Source organism: Lipotes vexillifer, unplaced genomic scaffold (assembly GCF_000442215.2).
Source record: "Lipotes vexillifer unplaced genomic scaffold, Lipotes_vexillifer_v1.1 scaffold180, whole genome shotgun sequence".
Taxonomy (NCBI): domain Eukaryota; kingdom Metazoa; phylum Chordata; class Mammalia; order Artiodactyla; family Lipotidae; genus Lipotes; species Lipotes vexillifer.
Window position 1 is genome coordinate 2,636,017 of NW_006796149.1, and position 15,666 is coordinate 2,651,682.

Here is a 15,666-nt window from a genome sequence, read left to right on the forward strand (position 1 = left end):
ACCGGGACACGAACCCGTATCCCCTGCATCGGCAGGCGGACTCTCAACCACTGCGCCACCAGGGAAGCCCTGGTGGTGCAGTTTTTGAGAATCCGCCTGCCAATGCAGGGGACTCGGGTTCGAGCCCTGCTCCAGGAAGATCTCACATGTCGTGGAGCAACTAAGCCTGTGTGCCACGACTACTGAGCCTGAGCTCTAGAGCCTGTGAGCCACAACTACTGAGCCCGCATGCCACAACTACTGAAGTCCGCGTGCCCAGAACCCGTGCTCTGCAAGAAGAGAAGCCACCGCAAGGAGAAGCCCGTGCACCGCAATGAAGAGCAGCCCCCGCTCGCCGCAACTAGAGAAAGCCTGCGTGCAGCAACAACGAAGACCCAATGCAGCCAAAGATAAAATAATAAGTAAGTATTTAAAAAAAAAAAAAAAAGACCTGGAGGAAAAGAAATGGGTTAAACTTAAAAAAAAAAAAAGGTGACCAGATCAATATAAATTTTAGGAACTGAGAAGAGGAAGAGCTGGGAGGGACCCTGAGGGGTTGGGTGTGGCTCCAAAGAGTACGACTGTAAGCTCCATAAGGGCAGGGACCACCACTGTGTTGTCTGCCAGTGTATACAGGTGCCCAGCTCAGCGCCAGCCTGTATCAATACTGGTTGAATGAGTAGGTGATTGATTAATGGAGGTGAGAATCTGGCCTTGAAAGTCAGGTTTCAGGAGAGGGTAAGAAAATGAATGCAGCTAGAACAAAGGAAAATAAGGTTTGGGCAATTCTTTGCTTATATAGAACAGGTTTATAATTGTGGTCTTTATACCGTGGATAAATCATTTTTTTTTCTAAAGTAAGATTTAACTTTTCAGAGCAGTTTTACATTTACAGCAAAATTGAGGGGAAGGTATGAAGACTTCCCATACATCTCCTGCCCCCACAAATGCACAGCCTCCCCCGTCATCAACATACCCCATCAGGGTGGTCCATTTGTTACAATGGATGAATCTACACTGACACATCATGATCACCCACAATCCACAGTTTACATTAGAGTTCACTCTTGGTGTTGTACATTCTGTGTGTTTGGATAAATGTGTAATGACATGTATCCATCATTATGCTAGGATAAGCAGGTTTTCAACTTTCCTAATAAGCAGAATAAAAGTATATCTGTGGGGCTTCCCTGGTGGCGCAGTGCTTGAGAGTCCGCCTGCCGATGCAGGAGACGCGGGTTCGTGCCCCGTTTCGGGAAGATCCCACATGCCGCGGAGCGGCTTAGCCCATAAGCCATGGCCACTGAGCCTGCGCGTCCGGAGCCTGTGCTCCGCAAATGGGAGAGGCCACAACAGTGAGAGGCCCGCATAACGCAAGGAAAAAAAAAAAAAAAAAAGTATATCTGTGGGCTTCCCTGGTGGTGCAGTAGTTGAGAGTCCGCCTGCCGATGCAGGGGACACGGGTTTCTGCCCCAGTCCGGGAAGATCCCACATGCCGCGGAGCGGCTTAGCCCATAAGCCATGGCCACTGAGCCTGCGTGTCCGGAGTCTGTGCTCTGCAACGGGAGAGGCCACAACAGTGAGAGGCCCGCATACCGCAAAAAAAAAGTATATCTGTGAAATGATAGAAAACATATACACATATCCCTTGGTATCTGCAAGGGATTAATTAGTTCCAGCACTCCCCTCAGATACCAGGATCTGTGGATGCTCAATTCCCTTATATAAAGTGGTGTAGTACAGTCAGCCCTCCCTATCCATGGGTTCCAAATCTGCTGATATCAAGGGCCAACTGTAGGGTCTCTGGCCCCGGTTCCTTGCACAGAGCTCGCCAAATCTCTGTAATTTTCTGAGAGATAAGAGCACTAGGAGTGGGACTCCCCTGGTGGCACAGTGGTTAAGAATCCGCCTGCCAATGCAGGGGACATGTGTTCGAGCCCTGGTCCGGGAAGATCCCACATGCTGCAGAGCAACTAAGCCTGTGTGCCACAGCTACTGAGCCTGCACTCTAGAGCCCGCGAGCCACAACTACTGAAGCCCACATGCCTAGAGCCCGTGCTCTGCAACGAGAGAAGCCACCGCAATGAGAAGCCCGTGCACTGCAACAAAGACCCAATGCAGCCAAAAATTAATAAATAAATTTATTAAAATATATCAAAAATTCATTTAAAAAAAAGGGTAGTAGGTGCATCTTTTGTTCTAATATCTGATCTTTGACCCTAGTTCTGACACAAAGCTGCCTTGGAATTTCCTAAGTGACAGTAGTGTCCTTTGTTATAATGAGGTGACTCTTGGTCGGCTCCTAGATGGGGACTGGTCACCACAAAGACCAAGCCATGATTAAAAGCTTAAAACTTTCAGCCCTACTCTCCATCCTCCAGGAAGGGGAGAGGTGCTAGAAGTGGAGTTAATGAGTCATGCTTACATGATGAAGCCTCTATAAAACCCCCAGAATACAGGGTTTGGTGAGGTTCTAGGGAGCTGGTGTGCCCAGAGAGGGCATGGGAGTTCTACCCCCCATACCTTGCCCTATGTATCTCTTCCATATGAAGTTCATTTTTATCTTTTAGCATACCATTTTATAATAAACCAGTAAACGTAAACAGGTGTTCCCCTGAGTTCTGTGAGCCATCCTAGCAAACTTTCAAACCCAAGGAGAAAGCCATGGGAACCGAGATTTACAGTCGGTCGGTCAGAAATATAGGTTACAGCCTGGGACTTGTGAATGGCACCTGAAGTTTGGAAGGGTCAGGCTTGTGGAACTGAGCCCACTATCTCCAGGTAGACAGTGTCAGAATTGAATTGAATTATAGGACACATAGCTGATGCTGAAGAGAGTCGCTTGGTGTGGGAAAAAACCTATATATCTGGTGTCAGAAGTGTTGAGTGTGGTAGTGTGAGAGCAAAGTGGAGACATGGGAGGAGTGTGTTTTTTCTATGGTCTTCTTGGAAGCGGGCGTGATAAAGGGAGCATGACCAATAGGAAGATACTGCCACAACTTGGCGTGAGTTTAGAAAGGCCTGGCCTGGAGCATAACAAGGGAAATGGAAAGGGCAGGAAGCAGAAGCAGAGGAAAACTAGTCAGCAGATCTTACGACGGAGGAAAGACAAGGAAAGAGAAGCATTTTAGTCCTTTCCACAGTTTTGTTTCTGGGTAACTGGAAGAGTGTTTTTACTCTTAAAAGCAATTTATCAATCCACCCATCCATCAAATGTTCACAGGCATCACTGCATAGGGATTCTCAACCTCATAAAAAGGAACATTTATTTCCCTAAGCCTTTCAGTTTACTGAGTCCCTGTTATGTGCCAGAATCTATGCAGACACTGAGTAAGGATAAAAAAGATAGTCTCTACCCTGAACTGATGAGGAGGAAGGAAATAAGCAGTGGTAAAAAATTAATTCTGCTCCTTTAGCAGCATCTGTTCACTTTTTAAAAATTGCTCCCTCACTGCTGCCTCAAGATCCCCCTTTGTCCTAACTTCACATAGGATGTGGGCTCCACATAGATTGAAAGAACTGGCCAGATCCACTGCTACTAGGTGGCCAAAATAAAGGTAAAATTTACAAGTTTTTCCTGCTTAAATTAAGTAAATCACTTTCTTTACTACTTAAAAAAAAAATTCTAATCTTAGGCATTTCATTATACACCATTATACACATTTCATTATACAACATATACATTTTCTTTGATCCTATTTTGAGCTGAGCTTAAAAAAATATTACCAAGAATTCAGTTGGAAATTTTTTACTACAACGAAGGAAGAAATAGCCTAAGTAAAACACCCACTAGAAACCCAAATTAGGTCCTGAAGAAAACACTGCAGACCATAGGATGCTTGTTTGAACAGTAGGGGCAGGACTGCTGTATCTAGGGATTTCCACTTACCTTTCTCTAAAGGACTCCAAAAGAAACTATCTTATCTTATCTGTACTTCATTCCTGCATTTCTCAATCTTCCCTTCCCAAGAAGCCAAGGTGGGCACAAACCTACTTATACCAAGCCAGGTAGGAATACCTTTATCTGCCTGAAACTCAGTAAATCGAAGTTGTCAGGAGTTGCCTGAAATAATCTCACTCTTTCTCTCTGTTCCTGTATACTCTGTGCCCCTGGAATTATTCCAAATTCTAAAATGGAAATAAAAGTATCAATACTTCCCTCACAAGGTTGTGTGGAGGATTAAATCACTGAGCTTGTTTATCCAAAGATGAGGATCCAGAGCTAATTTACATGTTTGAACGTGCAAACGTTAAGACTTAAAATCCAACTTCTAAAAATCTAAGTGCGTAGATAGGGGCACTTTGATAACAAAAAGTAGAAATATCTTGCAGAGTAGAGAGAATTCAGAACATAACAAAAAGGAGTATTGGAAAATAAGAGTTTTAAATAAAAATACGTATAAAACTAACTTTTGGTACCAACCCCCATATGTCCTTAGGATTATATGACCACAGGTGCTTCAACTAATAGACACTTTGTGTTGCTGGGGCAAAGACACTCCACCTCTATGGAGGAGAGACTGTCTCTGAAATTCTCTCTCTCAATGTTGTCCTTTAATTAAGCTACAGATATTTTGGTTAAAGAGATGTTTTAAATGTAGCTTAAAACCAACCAGAATTATTTCCTAAACAGCTTCCAAGCTATCCCAAAGGGACCCAGATATACTGGGGTGCACTAATTTATTAATTATTAATTAAAAGACTCACTCCTTGACCTCAAGGAGTTTATAATCAAATTAAGGAATCAGGGCTTCCCTGGTGGTGCAGTGGTTGAGAGTCTGCCTGCCAATGCAGGGGACACGGGTTCGTGCTCCAGTCCAGGAAGATCCCACATGCCGTGGAGCGGCTGGGCCCGTGAGCCATGGCCGCTGAGCCTGCGCGTCCGGAGCCTGTGCTCCCCAACGGGAGAAGCCACAACAGTGAGAGGCCCGCGTACCGCAAAAAAAAATTAAGGAATCAACATTCAAGTCATATAAATATTAGCAAATTCACAAGGCATCAAATAAATATTTACTAAGTCACACTGCACCAATACAAAGGGTTAAGGAGAAATGGAATAATCAGAGATGGCTTTTGGAGGTAATGGAGGACTTCAGGTCAGGTGGAGGAAGGGAAGAATTTGAATCAATGGAAGAAAAGGCATAGAATGAATCGTCAGTTATTGCTTTACAAAGTCTATGTTCTTTCTTTAACTTTAGTCCTGACTTTGTAACCTTGAACAAATAAATCCACTAAGGGTCTGCTATATATAAAGTATGGTACATCATTTAAATAATGGAGATTTTCCAAGTTAAGGGTGGGGAGGGCTTTAAGATTAAAGAAGACAAAGCTCAAAACTAACCCCAAGCTCACATCATGTTGGTTATAAAACAAATGAAATCTGTTCTCTTAAAGAGAGTTTTTAAAACTTGCCATTGCTATTTCACCATTAATCAATTAAAATCAAACTCAGTATGAAACCTATATTAAACACATGTGTAACTCTTTTACTTTGATCAGTCAGTGCGGGGAAAAAAATATTTTTACATGAAAATTTCAGAACCTTGCTCCATCCTTCTCTCATTTGAAACCATAGTCTTTTGCCACTAAAAACAGTATTTAATTCGATAGCTGTAGAAATAGCCTAAGCCATTCAATAGCTCACTTATGATACAGCATTGAATTTATCTAGCAGAAACACAATACATGCATGGGCACTTCCTTTTGCCCTGTGTAGTCTAAATCTCTGCCAAATGCAGAGGAAAGAAAGTACAGATGGACAGGATATCCTCAAATTATGTGGTTTGCCTATGTCATTCCAGAGAGAAATCCAGTGCCTGTTTCACAGTTAGAAATTCAAATTAAGTAGAAATACCTAGGGTAGCCAGTCCTAGGGCTGAAAGGCAGGCCTTCCTCATCAGCAGTTCACTAGGCAAGCCTGGAAGGTATGGAGGCTTCCAGAATTCACCTACCTCATTCAGTATAGCTCTTGGCTTAAGAGAAAGTGATTAAGGATTAAAGCAGGGGTGCCATTGCTTAAGAACACTAATAGAAACCAAGTACCTCAAAATCTATTTACATAAAATTACAACTGATTGAATTTAGAGTGGCAGTGGCATTTGAATATTCTTGTGCATTTGGACACAATTCTTCAATTCTTTATTTATTTATCTAGATACTTATCTATCTATCTATCTATCTATCTATCTATTTATTTTGGCCATGCCATGCAGCCTGCAGGATCTTAGTCCCCCAACCAGGGATCAAACCTGTGCCCCCTGTGTTGGAAGTGCAGAGTCTTAACCACTGGACCACTAGGGAAGTCCTTGACATAGTTCTTAATGCACATTATATATGTATATTAAGTCACTGCATATCCAGTCCATCCCGGCAAATACCACAGAGGACCTAGTAGTAGTATGTGTTGGATACTATGCTTGGCACTGAGACTATACTGGCTTTTCGTGATGCCAGACCACTCAGTCACTATAAGCCTGTTATTTCATCTATGTAAATAATATTGTGATATATGCATAGCTATGGTGAAGACTTAAAGACCCAATGAATATAAAGTCCTGAGCAGTGTGCCTTCACTCAAATCATAGCTTTCTTTTTCTCTTTTTTAACTATTACAGTGGTAAACTGGACATACAGTCCTGTAATCCTGAAGCTCCAGTAGAAGATACAGACAATGACCAGACATAATGACAATCATGATGATGATAAGGATATGGATACTACTGATAAGAGCAGCTAATACTTATTTAGAACTTACTGTGACCAAGGCACTATTCTAAGCACATAGCTCATCAATCAATCCTTATAACAACCCTTTGAAGTAAGCGACTAGAGGGCCATGGTAGTTGATATACAAATATGTGGGAGTGACCCTCTAAACCTCATTCTTGAGTGGCTGGGAAAGTACCTTCTTGGAATTAATAATATTAACCAGGTAAAACGATACAGCGTTGTGGGGCTGAGACCGTAAAAGAAGTTCTGAGCAAAAGGAATTAACATGTATGAATGCCTAGAGCAGAGAATGCACATGGATGACCAAAGAACTAAAGAAGTTCAGTGCCGGCAACGTTTACATGAGGCTGCCAGCAATGTATAAATTCATGTGTTAGGAAAATCGGCTACCGGACAGAAAAAGAGAGGGGTTCTTAGGAAAGGCAGGGTTTCCTAAGAATGACAGGAGTTGCTTGGTTGGTAATCTGCCAGAGAAGCCCACCTGTTAGCAGCAGCCTGTACTGGGGGATCCTCTGAACCGGCTTGAGCAGGTAGTGCTTGAGGGCCAGATTAGCACAGCGTGGGCTCATCTGAAAGGAAAAGGCATCCAAAGTAAACACACGCATTTTCCTAAGAAGCAAGGGACCCAGATCCAAGTGCTCGGGAAGCCGAACTTTAAATAGCCAGCAACTCTGGGATTCATAGAGAAGCTCCCTTCAAGGCACAGCTCCTATGCTGAGTGGGAAACCAGAACCACTCACCATGGAGTCTACCCCCTCTTGTAGATACACCTCTGAAATCACTGACTCATTGGGAAATTCACAGCCCTCTCGCAGAGGGTGGAGGGTGGAGGCTGCAGTCTGCGTTGTAGGCCAATCAGAGGCAGCAGCTACCACTTGGAAAAGCAGCTACCAATGTATTCATGAACACACACCAACCCAACAACCAAGAAGGAAATGCCTGGCCCCCAAAATAAAGTGGCAGAAATAAAACTACTGGGAACTGGATCCAAATAACTATCAGAGCCTATCATCAATATACTCATAATAACAACAGTTGGTGCTGGGGAGAATGCAGAAATTAAGGACAACGTGAAAAGCAGCCTTGCTAAGCAAACCTTGTCTTATAAGCCTGAAGAATGTAAACTTTCTCAGATGAATGGCTACAAAACACAGCCCCCAAATCACACTGTATATGGGAACATTTGATTCTGGAACCCTTTCGACTTGACCACAAGGACATTTGATTCTGCCGAGTTTTTTTCTTAGTATGTACGACAGATACTGGTACCCATTCCTGAGCCTTTCCTCCTATCTCCAATAAAAGTATTTACTGTGGGGTGACATCAAAATGGCCAAGTGAAAATGTCCCTGCCTCCTAAGATGTCCTGGTGTTCTTATACAGCTCAAGTGGGAAGGAAAGAGTTTTTTCAAATATGATGGTTCTATCTTTTTCTAAATATGTACATCCAGGGTCTGGTATGTAGAATAATTATGAAAGTATAATGACAATGCATGTTAAGAAAGCATCGAGGGACTCCCCTGGTGGCACAGTGGTTAAGAATCCGCCTACCAATGCAGGGTACACGGGTTCGAGCCCCGGTCCAGGAAGATCCCACAGGCCGCGGAACAGCTAAGCCCGTGTGACACAACTACTGAGGCCATGTGCCACAACTACTGAAGCCCGCGTGCCTAGAGCCCATACCCAGTAACAAGAGAAGCCCGCGCACCGTAACTAAGAGTAGCCCCCACTCGCCGCAACTAGAGAAAGCTTGCACATAGCAAAGAGAACCCAACACAGCCAAAAATAAATAAATTTATTTTTAAAAAAGAAAAAAGAAATGAGAAGTAATGAGACATAAGCTTTAAAAAAACAAAAAGGGGGCTTCTCTGGTGGCGCAGTGGTTGAGAATCCGCCTGTCGATGCAGGGGACACGGGTTCGTGCCCCAGTCCTGGAAGATCCCACATGTCGCGGAGCGGCTAGGCCCGTGAGCCATGGCCGCTGAGCCTGCGTGTCCGGAGCCTGTGCTCCGCAACGGGAGAAGCCGCAATAGTGAGAGGCCCATGTACCACAAAAAAAAAAAAAATCGATCATGCAAGCATCATTAGATATTAGACAGCTAACTTTCTCTGTCATGTTTTCTTTTGCTGCCAAGACAACAGAACTCACTGAACACTGATGAAAACCTTGGTCAATTATCAGTTGCCATAGCTGTATATACCACACTTCCATTCTTAATATCAATAGCATGAAGACTTCAGAAGAAAGGAAAAGAGGGAAGAAAAGACGACAAATGATTTTAAAGTTTAAATACCATACAAGTTAGAAATCAGCCTTATCTTAATACTACTAAAACTTTTCTAGTTTGCTGTAACTGGAATTCACTAATATTTTTAGTTTCAAAACAGAGAAATGGTAGCAAAACAGAGGACAGTAGCAAAAATACCTCAAATTCTCTAACAACAGCAGCAAAACCTGGGTTTTTCTTGTACTGCTCATCCAACAAAGCTATATTCTTATCAAATTCTTTGATATATGTGGAATACATTTTTAGATATGGTCCCTTCTTTACAAAGATATCAGCAATTCTTTGTTGTTCTGTCCTAAGGATAGAGAAGAGATAGACAAAAACAGAAAAAGAGTCATTGTGGTATCCAAAACATATCCAATAATGAGCAGAGCCCCATTTCCAAGCCATCAACTTACCCTTTTTTCCTCTTCTTGTAAGAAATATCCCCAAATGCCCACTCTTTGCCATTTCCATTATTGCTACCATTAATTACATCTTGCCTGGACTCTGCCAGTCCTCTGACTGGTCTCCCTGCTTTCACCATCTCATGCTTCTGTATAGCCAGAGACTATTCAGAAAATTCAGATGAACTTTTAAGATAACTTTTTATAAGAGTAATGATAAAGTATGGACAGAAAAGCTCTTTTTAATTATGTTTTATTTTATCATGCTTTTAAAAAATCATTCCTCAGCCCTTAAACTCTGTGTAATTTTATACTTAGGCTGCAGCTAAGTATTAATCACTATTTAGCATATTTTCCCAACATGCAGAAGCAAGATATTTGCAAAACAGGCAGAGGTATTTTCCTGGATTATGTATAAAGAAAGCTGAGAGGGAAATTTTCATCATTTTTATCATGAAAGTAGGTGATACACCATGTTGTTATTTTGGGTTCCCCACAGACTTCAACAATAAATTCAATCCTCCTAGACCAAACTGTACACATTTCCAAAGATGTCACCAAAGTTTCTGTTACTGTCTAAAGACCAATAAAAGCAGTGAACCTTTGGTATTCTTTTCCTGTTCTAAAATCTACAACATCTGCAACGATGTCATATATGTGTAAATTTTCTAAACCAAATAACAAATCTTCCTATTATCTTGGTGAATGCCCTCCTTGCCAAAATGCAGTTTCCTGGCTTGAAGCTCCAAAAAGATAGATGAGACATTTAAAAATGTTTCCAATGTGAATACATCAACTAAAGTCTCCCAATTTCAAAAATCCTGATTATACAGGTCACCTATAGAAAGTTAAACTGGCTGACTATGGGCCCTTCCTGCTTTTGAGGCAACATTATCAAAGAATTTAAAATTTTAGAGTACTGAGCTAGGTGCAACAGTGAATTTTGGCCATCCAAAGTGATCAATCCACAGGTAACTGCCAAGAAAACTCAATATATTGAAAAAACACAATGTCAGGAACAATGCCTCTCTGTCATATGCAGGGCCCTTATGGCCTCATCTAAACTTGGAAACTGGGAAAGCTGGTCAGTCCATTTTTACCAGTTCAACATTCTTTCCTCCAGTTCCTTCAGGAGGTCCCGATTGAGCTCGTACAGCTGAGGCAAGTAGTATAGGATCTGATTTAGGATCCGGTCCTCAACCACTGGTTTCCCAAGTTGCCTGGAAGCATGGGCTACTGCATCCCGGAAATCCTGTTACAGTTCAGAGGAGGAAAAACAATATACATACATATGTAACTTAATAAAAAGCTTTTTCTCCAGTCACTCTCTTCCCTTAAAACAATATAAACTGCAAATTGTTATTTCCCACGAAGAAATCAAATTGAAAAGTACCCACTTCCTGCTATCCCACTTACTTGGATAGGACACACACACACACACAAAATGGCTGGGGTGGATATTTGGTTTTAAAACAGACTGTGTGATATTTCTCTTAAATCTTTTAGTTTGATCTCCAAACTTAGTAATTATACTAAGGGGGTATCTGGAAATTGTACTGTAACTCTAAGTAGTCCTTAAAATTATTCCAATACTACTATATGAACAAAATCCATTTATTTTAAAAGTCTCCAGATCTTAATTTTATTTTGGAAGTGTCCCTTTGTCCACTTTCAGTAATTATTTCCCAAATGCTGGAGCATTCTAAGTGAGGCATGTGGAGGGTACCAGCATTCCTGATAATCAGAGAATACTGGATCCATGCCCTTACTCCTAGAATACTGTGTTTGTTTGAGCTAGCTCCATTTTCCTCATCTGTTACATGGGTTATGAGACTTTAATTAGATACTGCACACAAAGCTTCTTACAATGTATTTGACACACAGAATCAACAAAACATTTTAACTCTGGACCTTAAACTCTTTCCTCCCTCTATCCAACCTCCCCATAAATTCACCAGAATCTATATTTTTCACAAATAAAAACTTTTCTCATCACATAGCACTTTTCTCTGTAAGACTATTTATACCATGTTTTAAGACAGGCCCACCCCACCCCACCCTATCACTCCAGAGGATTTGGAAAGGGTGGGGTTGGAGATGGTACTTCTCTAGATTTTACTATATCTTGAAGCCTACCCCCAGGGGATAAGTAAAACAATGGTGGACTCTGTTCTATAGTCCTGAGGATTCAATAACAAAGGTTATTCCTTCTTAGAAACAGGAGGTTTAATTAAAACCGTAAAGCAAAGGTTGGGTAAAACAGACTCTCTACTAGGCTTTATCTTCTTTCTCCTTTCTAACTGCTTTCCCTTCAGGAATTCACTGGGCAAATCAAATAAACAAAAAAAGACCCTGATTTCTTCCCTGATCCTTTCAGCACCTACCCCTTACAAACATACAGTAACCATTAGTATTTCTTATGCTTCTTGTGAAGGGCAACAACCTCATACCTAATTTAAAAGTACAAAAAAGCTCCTAGAGTAATGAAAATAAAAACAAAAATAAACAAATGGGATCTAATTAAACGTGAAAGCTTCTGCACAGCAAAGGAAACTATAAACAAAACAAAAAGACAACCCACAGAATGGGAGAAAATATTTGCAAACAAAGCAACCAACAAGGGATTAATCTCCAAAATATATAAACAGCTCATGCAGCTCTATGTCAAAAAAGCAAACAATCCAATCAAAAAATGGGCAGAAGATCTAAATAGATGTTTCTCCAAAGAAGACCTACAGATGGCAGAGAGGCACATGAAAAGATGCTCAACATCACTAATTATCGGAGAAATGCAAATCAAAACTACAGTGAGGTACCACCTCACACTGGTCAGAATGGCCATGATCAAAAAGTCTACAAACAATAAATGCTAGAAAGGGTGTGGAGAAAAGAGAACCCTCCTAACACTGTTGGTGGGAATGTAAATTGATACAGCCACTATGGAGAATAGTATGGAGGTTCCTTAAAAAAACTAAAAATAGAACTACCATATGATCCAGCAATCCCACTACTGGGCACATACCCTGAGAAAACCATACTTCAAAAGGATACACGCACCCCAATGTTCATTGTAGCACTATTTACAATAGCCAGGACATGGAGGGGACTTCCCTGGTGGTCCAGTGGTTAAGACGCCACACTTCCATTGCAGGGGGCACGGATTCAATCCCTGGCCAGGGAACTAAGATTCCCACAGGCCTTGTGGTGCAGACACACACCCACACACACACACAAATGACATGGAAGCAACCTAAATATCCATCAACAGATGAATGGATAAAGAAGATGTTTATATGTGTGTGTGTGTGTGTGTGTGTGTGTGTATGTGTACAAATACAATGGGGTATTACTCAGCCATTAAAAAAAAAGAATGAAATAATGTCATTTACAGCAACATGGATGGACCTAGAGAGTATCATACTAAGTAAAGTTAGACAGAGAAAGACAAATATCATATGATATCACTCATATGTGGAATCTAATTTAAAAAAAATACAAATGAACTTATTTACAAAACAGAAAGACTTACAGATATCGAAAACAAACTTATGGTGATCAAAGGGCAAATGTGAGGGGGAGGGATAAATCAGGAGCTTGGGATGAACACACACACTACTATATATAAGACAGATAAACAACAAGGACCTACTATATAGCACAGGGAACTCTACTCAATATTCTGTGATAACCTATACGAGAAAAGAATCTAAAAAAGAAAGAATATATGTATATGTAAAAAAATAAATAAAAGTACACACAAAGATTCCTCTTCTGGGAATTCCCTGGTGGTCCAGTGGTAAGGACTCCACCTCTGGGCTTCCACTGCAGGGGCATGGGTTCTATCCCTGGTCAGGGAACTAAGATACCACATGCCACGATCCTGTGTGCCGTGAGGGGTGGCCAAAAAAAATTAAAAAACGATTCCTCTTCTAAGGTATATTTTAGACAAGTCAAATCCTATGTTCAACAAGTGCTAATAAACCCTTCACTTAGGCCTCAGTACCTGGGACTAACTTTATCGGCCACAAACCGTCATATTAACCCAAAGGAACCAACTAGTTAGACCAGTAACTAAAGAACTACTTTGACAACGAATTACTTTAATATAAAATAAGAATTCGTTACTTGTATAAACTACAATCCAGAAAACCACACAAAACAGCTCCAGAAACCAAATGGATCTGGGCCAAATTCCATCTCCCAACATCTTGTTTCTATCAGCATTCACATTTACTGAGAGAAAATAGAGCCAACTTAACACTTTCAAAAGTCATTAGACTTTCCATCAGGCAGAACTATACAGAATATATTTACATACCATGAATAACATCCTCAATTGTAAATGTATTCAAAGCACAACAGTTAAACATCTTCCATAGCATTTTTTTTTATTTTACCAGTTAAATGATTAATATAATTTAGACGCAAGAGTTTCCTTGTTCAGCAAAACAAGAAGCACTGCCCTTTCTTCTGGTAGGATAAATGATGAATATGTTTGTCCCTTTGCAGCAGGATGACTTTTATTTTCCAGTTGGAAGGCATTTCCTCAGCCAGGACAGAGACAGCAGACATTAGCTGCTAAGTAGCTTAAGGACCCTGTTTGACACAGCTTTTGCTAGACTCTGTATTCCATATGTCTGCCACCATTGCCAAAAAGGAAACTGGTTTATTTAAGACACATGCAACAGACACTAGCCAAATCCACACTGCACTGACCAGTGAGGTGGCCACCTCTAACTGGAGGACCCTGTCACATACCAGGCAAAACTTTAGTTTTTTTCCAGTACTACTGGGTGGTGTCGACAGCTCTAGAGGAATGAACGGGCTATGATGCCTTTTTGTAAATTATGAGTAGCATGTCAGAATAAAAGAGAAATATAAGCGCAAAAGAAGAACGTTTAACAAAGACAATAGGAATTTAGAGAGTTTATACCCAGCTATTAAATATTATTCCTAAAACACAGAGAGTTACATATTTTAAACAAGTAATACCAGGGCCATTGTTAGTCTTCATCGTGGATTTTTGAAAACAGAAAAGAGCACCCCTTCCTCCAGGCCAGTGCAACTCAGACCAAGGGCCTTACTCATAACTGATGGCCTTATTAACCGCACAGCGCAGCCCTGGCCCCAATTCATTCCCTCACCTCGCGGGCTACCATTCCCTGAAAGCCATGTGCAATGGCCCCAGTGCCAGATGCAACTAATTCACACAGGAACTACACGCAATCTCTAACTTCTCAGCTCTTCATGAACCTCAACCATTTCCAAACTCATGCCACTGGCAGGAGGAAACTTTTTTTTTTTTTTAAATAGAAAGGATGATTATAACATATGTCTGGTTATTTTTCTAAATGCTAACAGCCAGGATAATTTGGGAAAGTGTGATGACACTTAAGAGCCAGAGGCAAAACTATTTTGAGGCAGAAGAATCTAAATTTACCAACACCCCCTTGACTAAATCAGTGAGGATGCAAAACCACAGGACCGGCACTTTCAATTAGATCCAAAGTATACTTTTTCACACTGGAAAAGGTGGGTAATTAAAATAAAAGAGGTGAGGGGAGCTAGAGTGTAAAAATGTTAGGTAAGCGGGTGAGTTTTTTGATATCAACTACATATACTTCAATCCATCGTTCTCACATAAAACCTACCAAAGGTTCTGTATGCAAAACTGAACCATCTACACTCTAGTTTCTGATCACCAACAAACTGGCCTTTTTAGAAACAGAAATGCGCTTCTGGATTAAAAAGCATACCATAATAGTATTCTTAATAATTCCAAGAAAACCTACAAATAAGAACCAGATCAACTTAAAAAAAACTCAGCTCCTCTGAGGTATTAACATACTAGCCTTACCAGCTCTGATCACTTGGGCAAGAGCAAGCAAAAATCAATGCAAATAAAATCAAGTCTGAACATCTAAAGCAACGAAGCACGAAACAGATGGCCTTGTTTGTCAGGTCAGGCTTTATATCTCCAGGACCAAAGAGAAATAAGTGAGTTAATAACCAGCTGTCCTGACTGGGCTTCCTGACCTTAGGGCATTACTTAACCACTATGATGACACAGTGAATTACGAAGACTAAATGGACATATGAGCAGACAGGGAGCTCTGCAGGGCTCCCTGCCTACATGAAGGGCATTAAGAATCACTTCATATTAAGCAAAAGCAAAGCAGCTGCTAAGGTCAAAGAGCTTTGAAAAATATACAGAAAGCAGTGTGATACTATGAAGTTAAAGGGGGTAGGGGGAAGGCTCCACGTTAACAATTTGATTTTGTTTT

The 15,666-nt window shown here is 41.1% G+C and overlaps 1 protein-coding gene across 1 annotated transcript in view; it reads right to left on the reverse strand.

The window, feature by feature from the left end:
- FGD6 (FYVE, RhoGEF and PH domain containing 6) overlaps positions 1–15,666 on the reverse strand; it is a 110,496-nt gene that overhangs the window by 34,346 nt on the left and 60,484 nt on the right. Inside the window, exons 6-8 of the mRNA XM_007468213.1 lie at positions 10,483–10,634; positions 9,135–9,291; positions 7,190–7,277 (exon numbers count right to left, since the gene is read on the reverse strand). Coding sequence (XP_007468275.1) covers positions 7,190–7,277; positions 9,135–9,291; positions 10,483–10,634 — 397 coding nt within the window. The remainder of the gene's footprint in view (positions 1–7,189; positions 7,278–9,134; positions 9,292–10,482; positions 10,635–15,666) is intronic.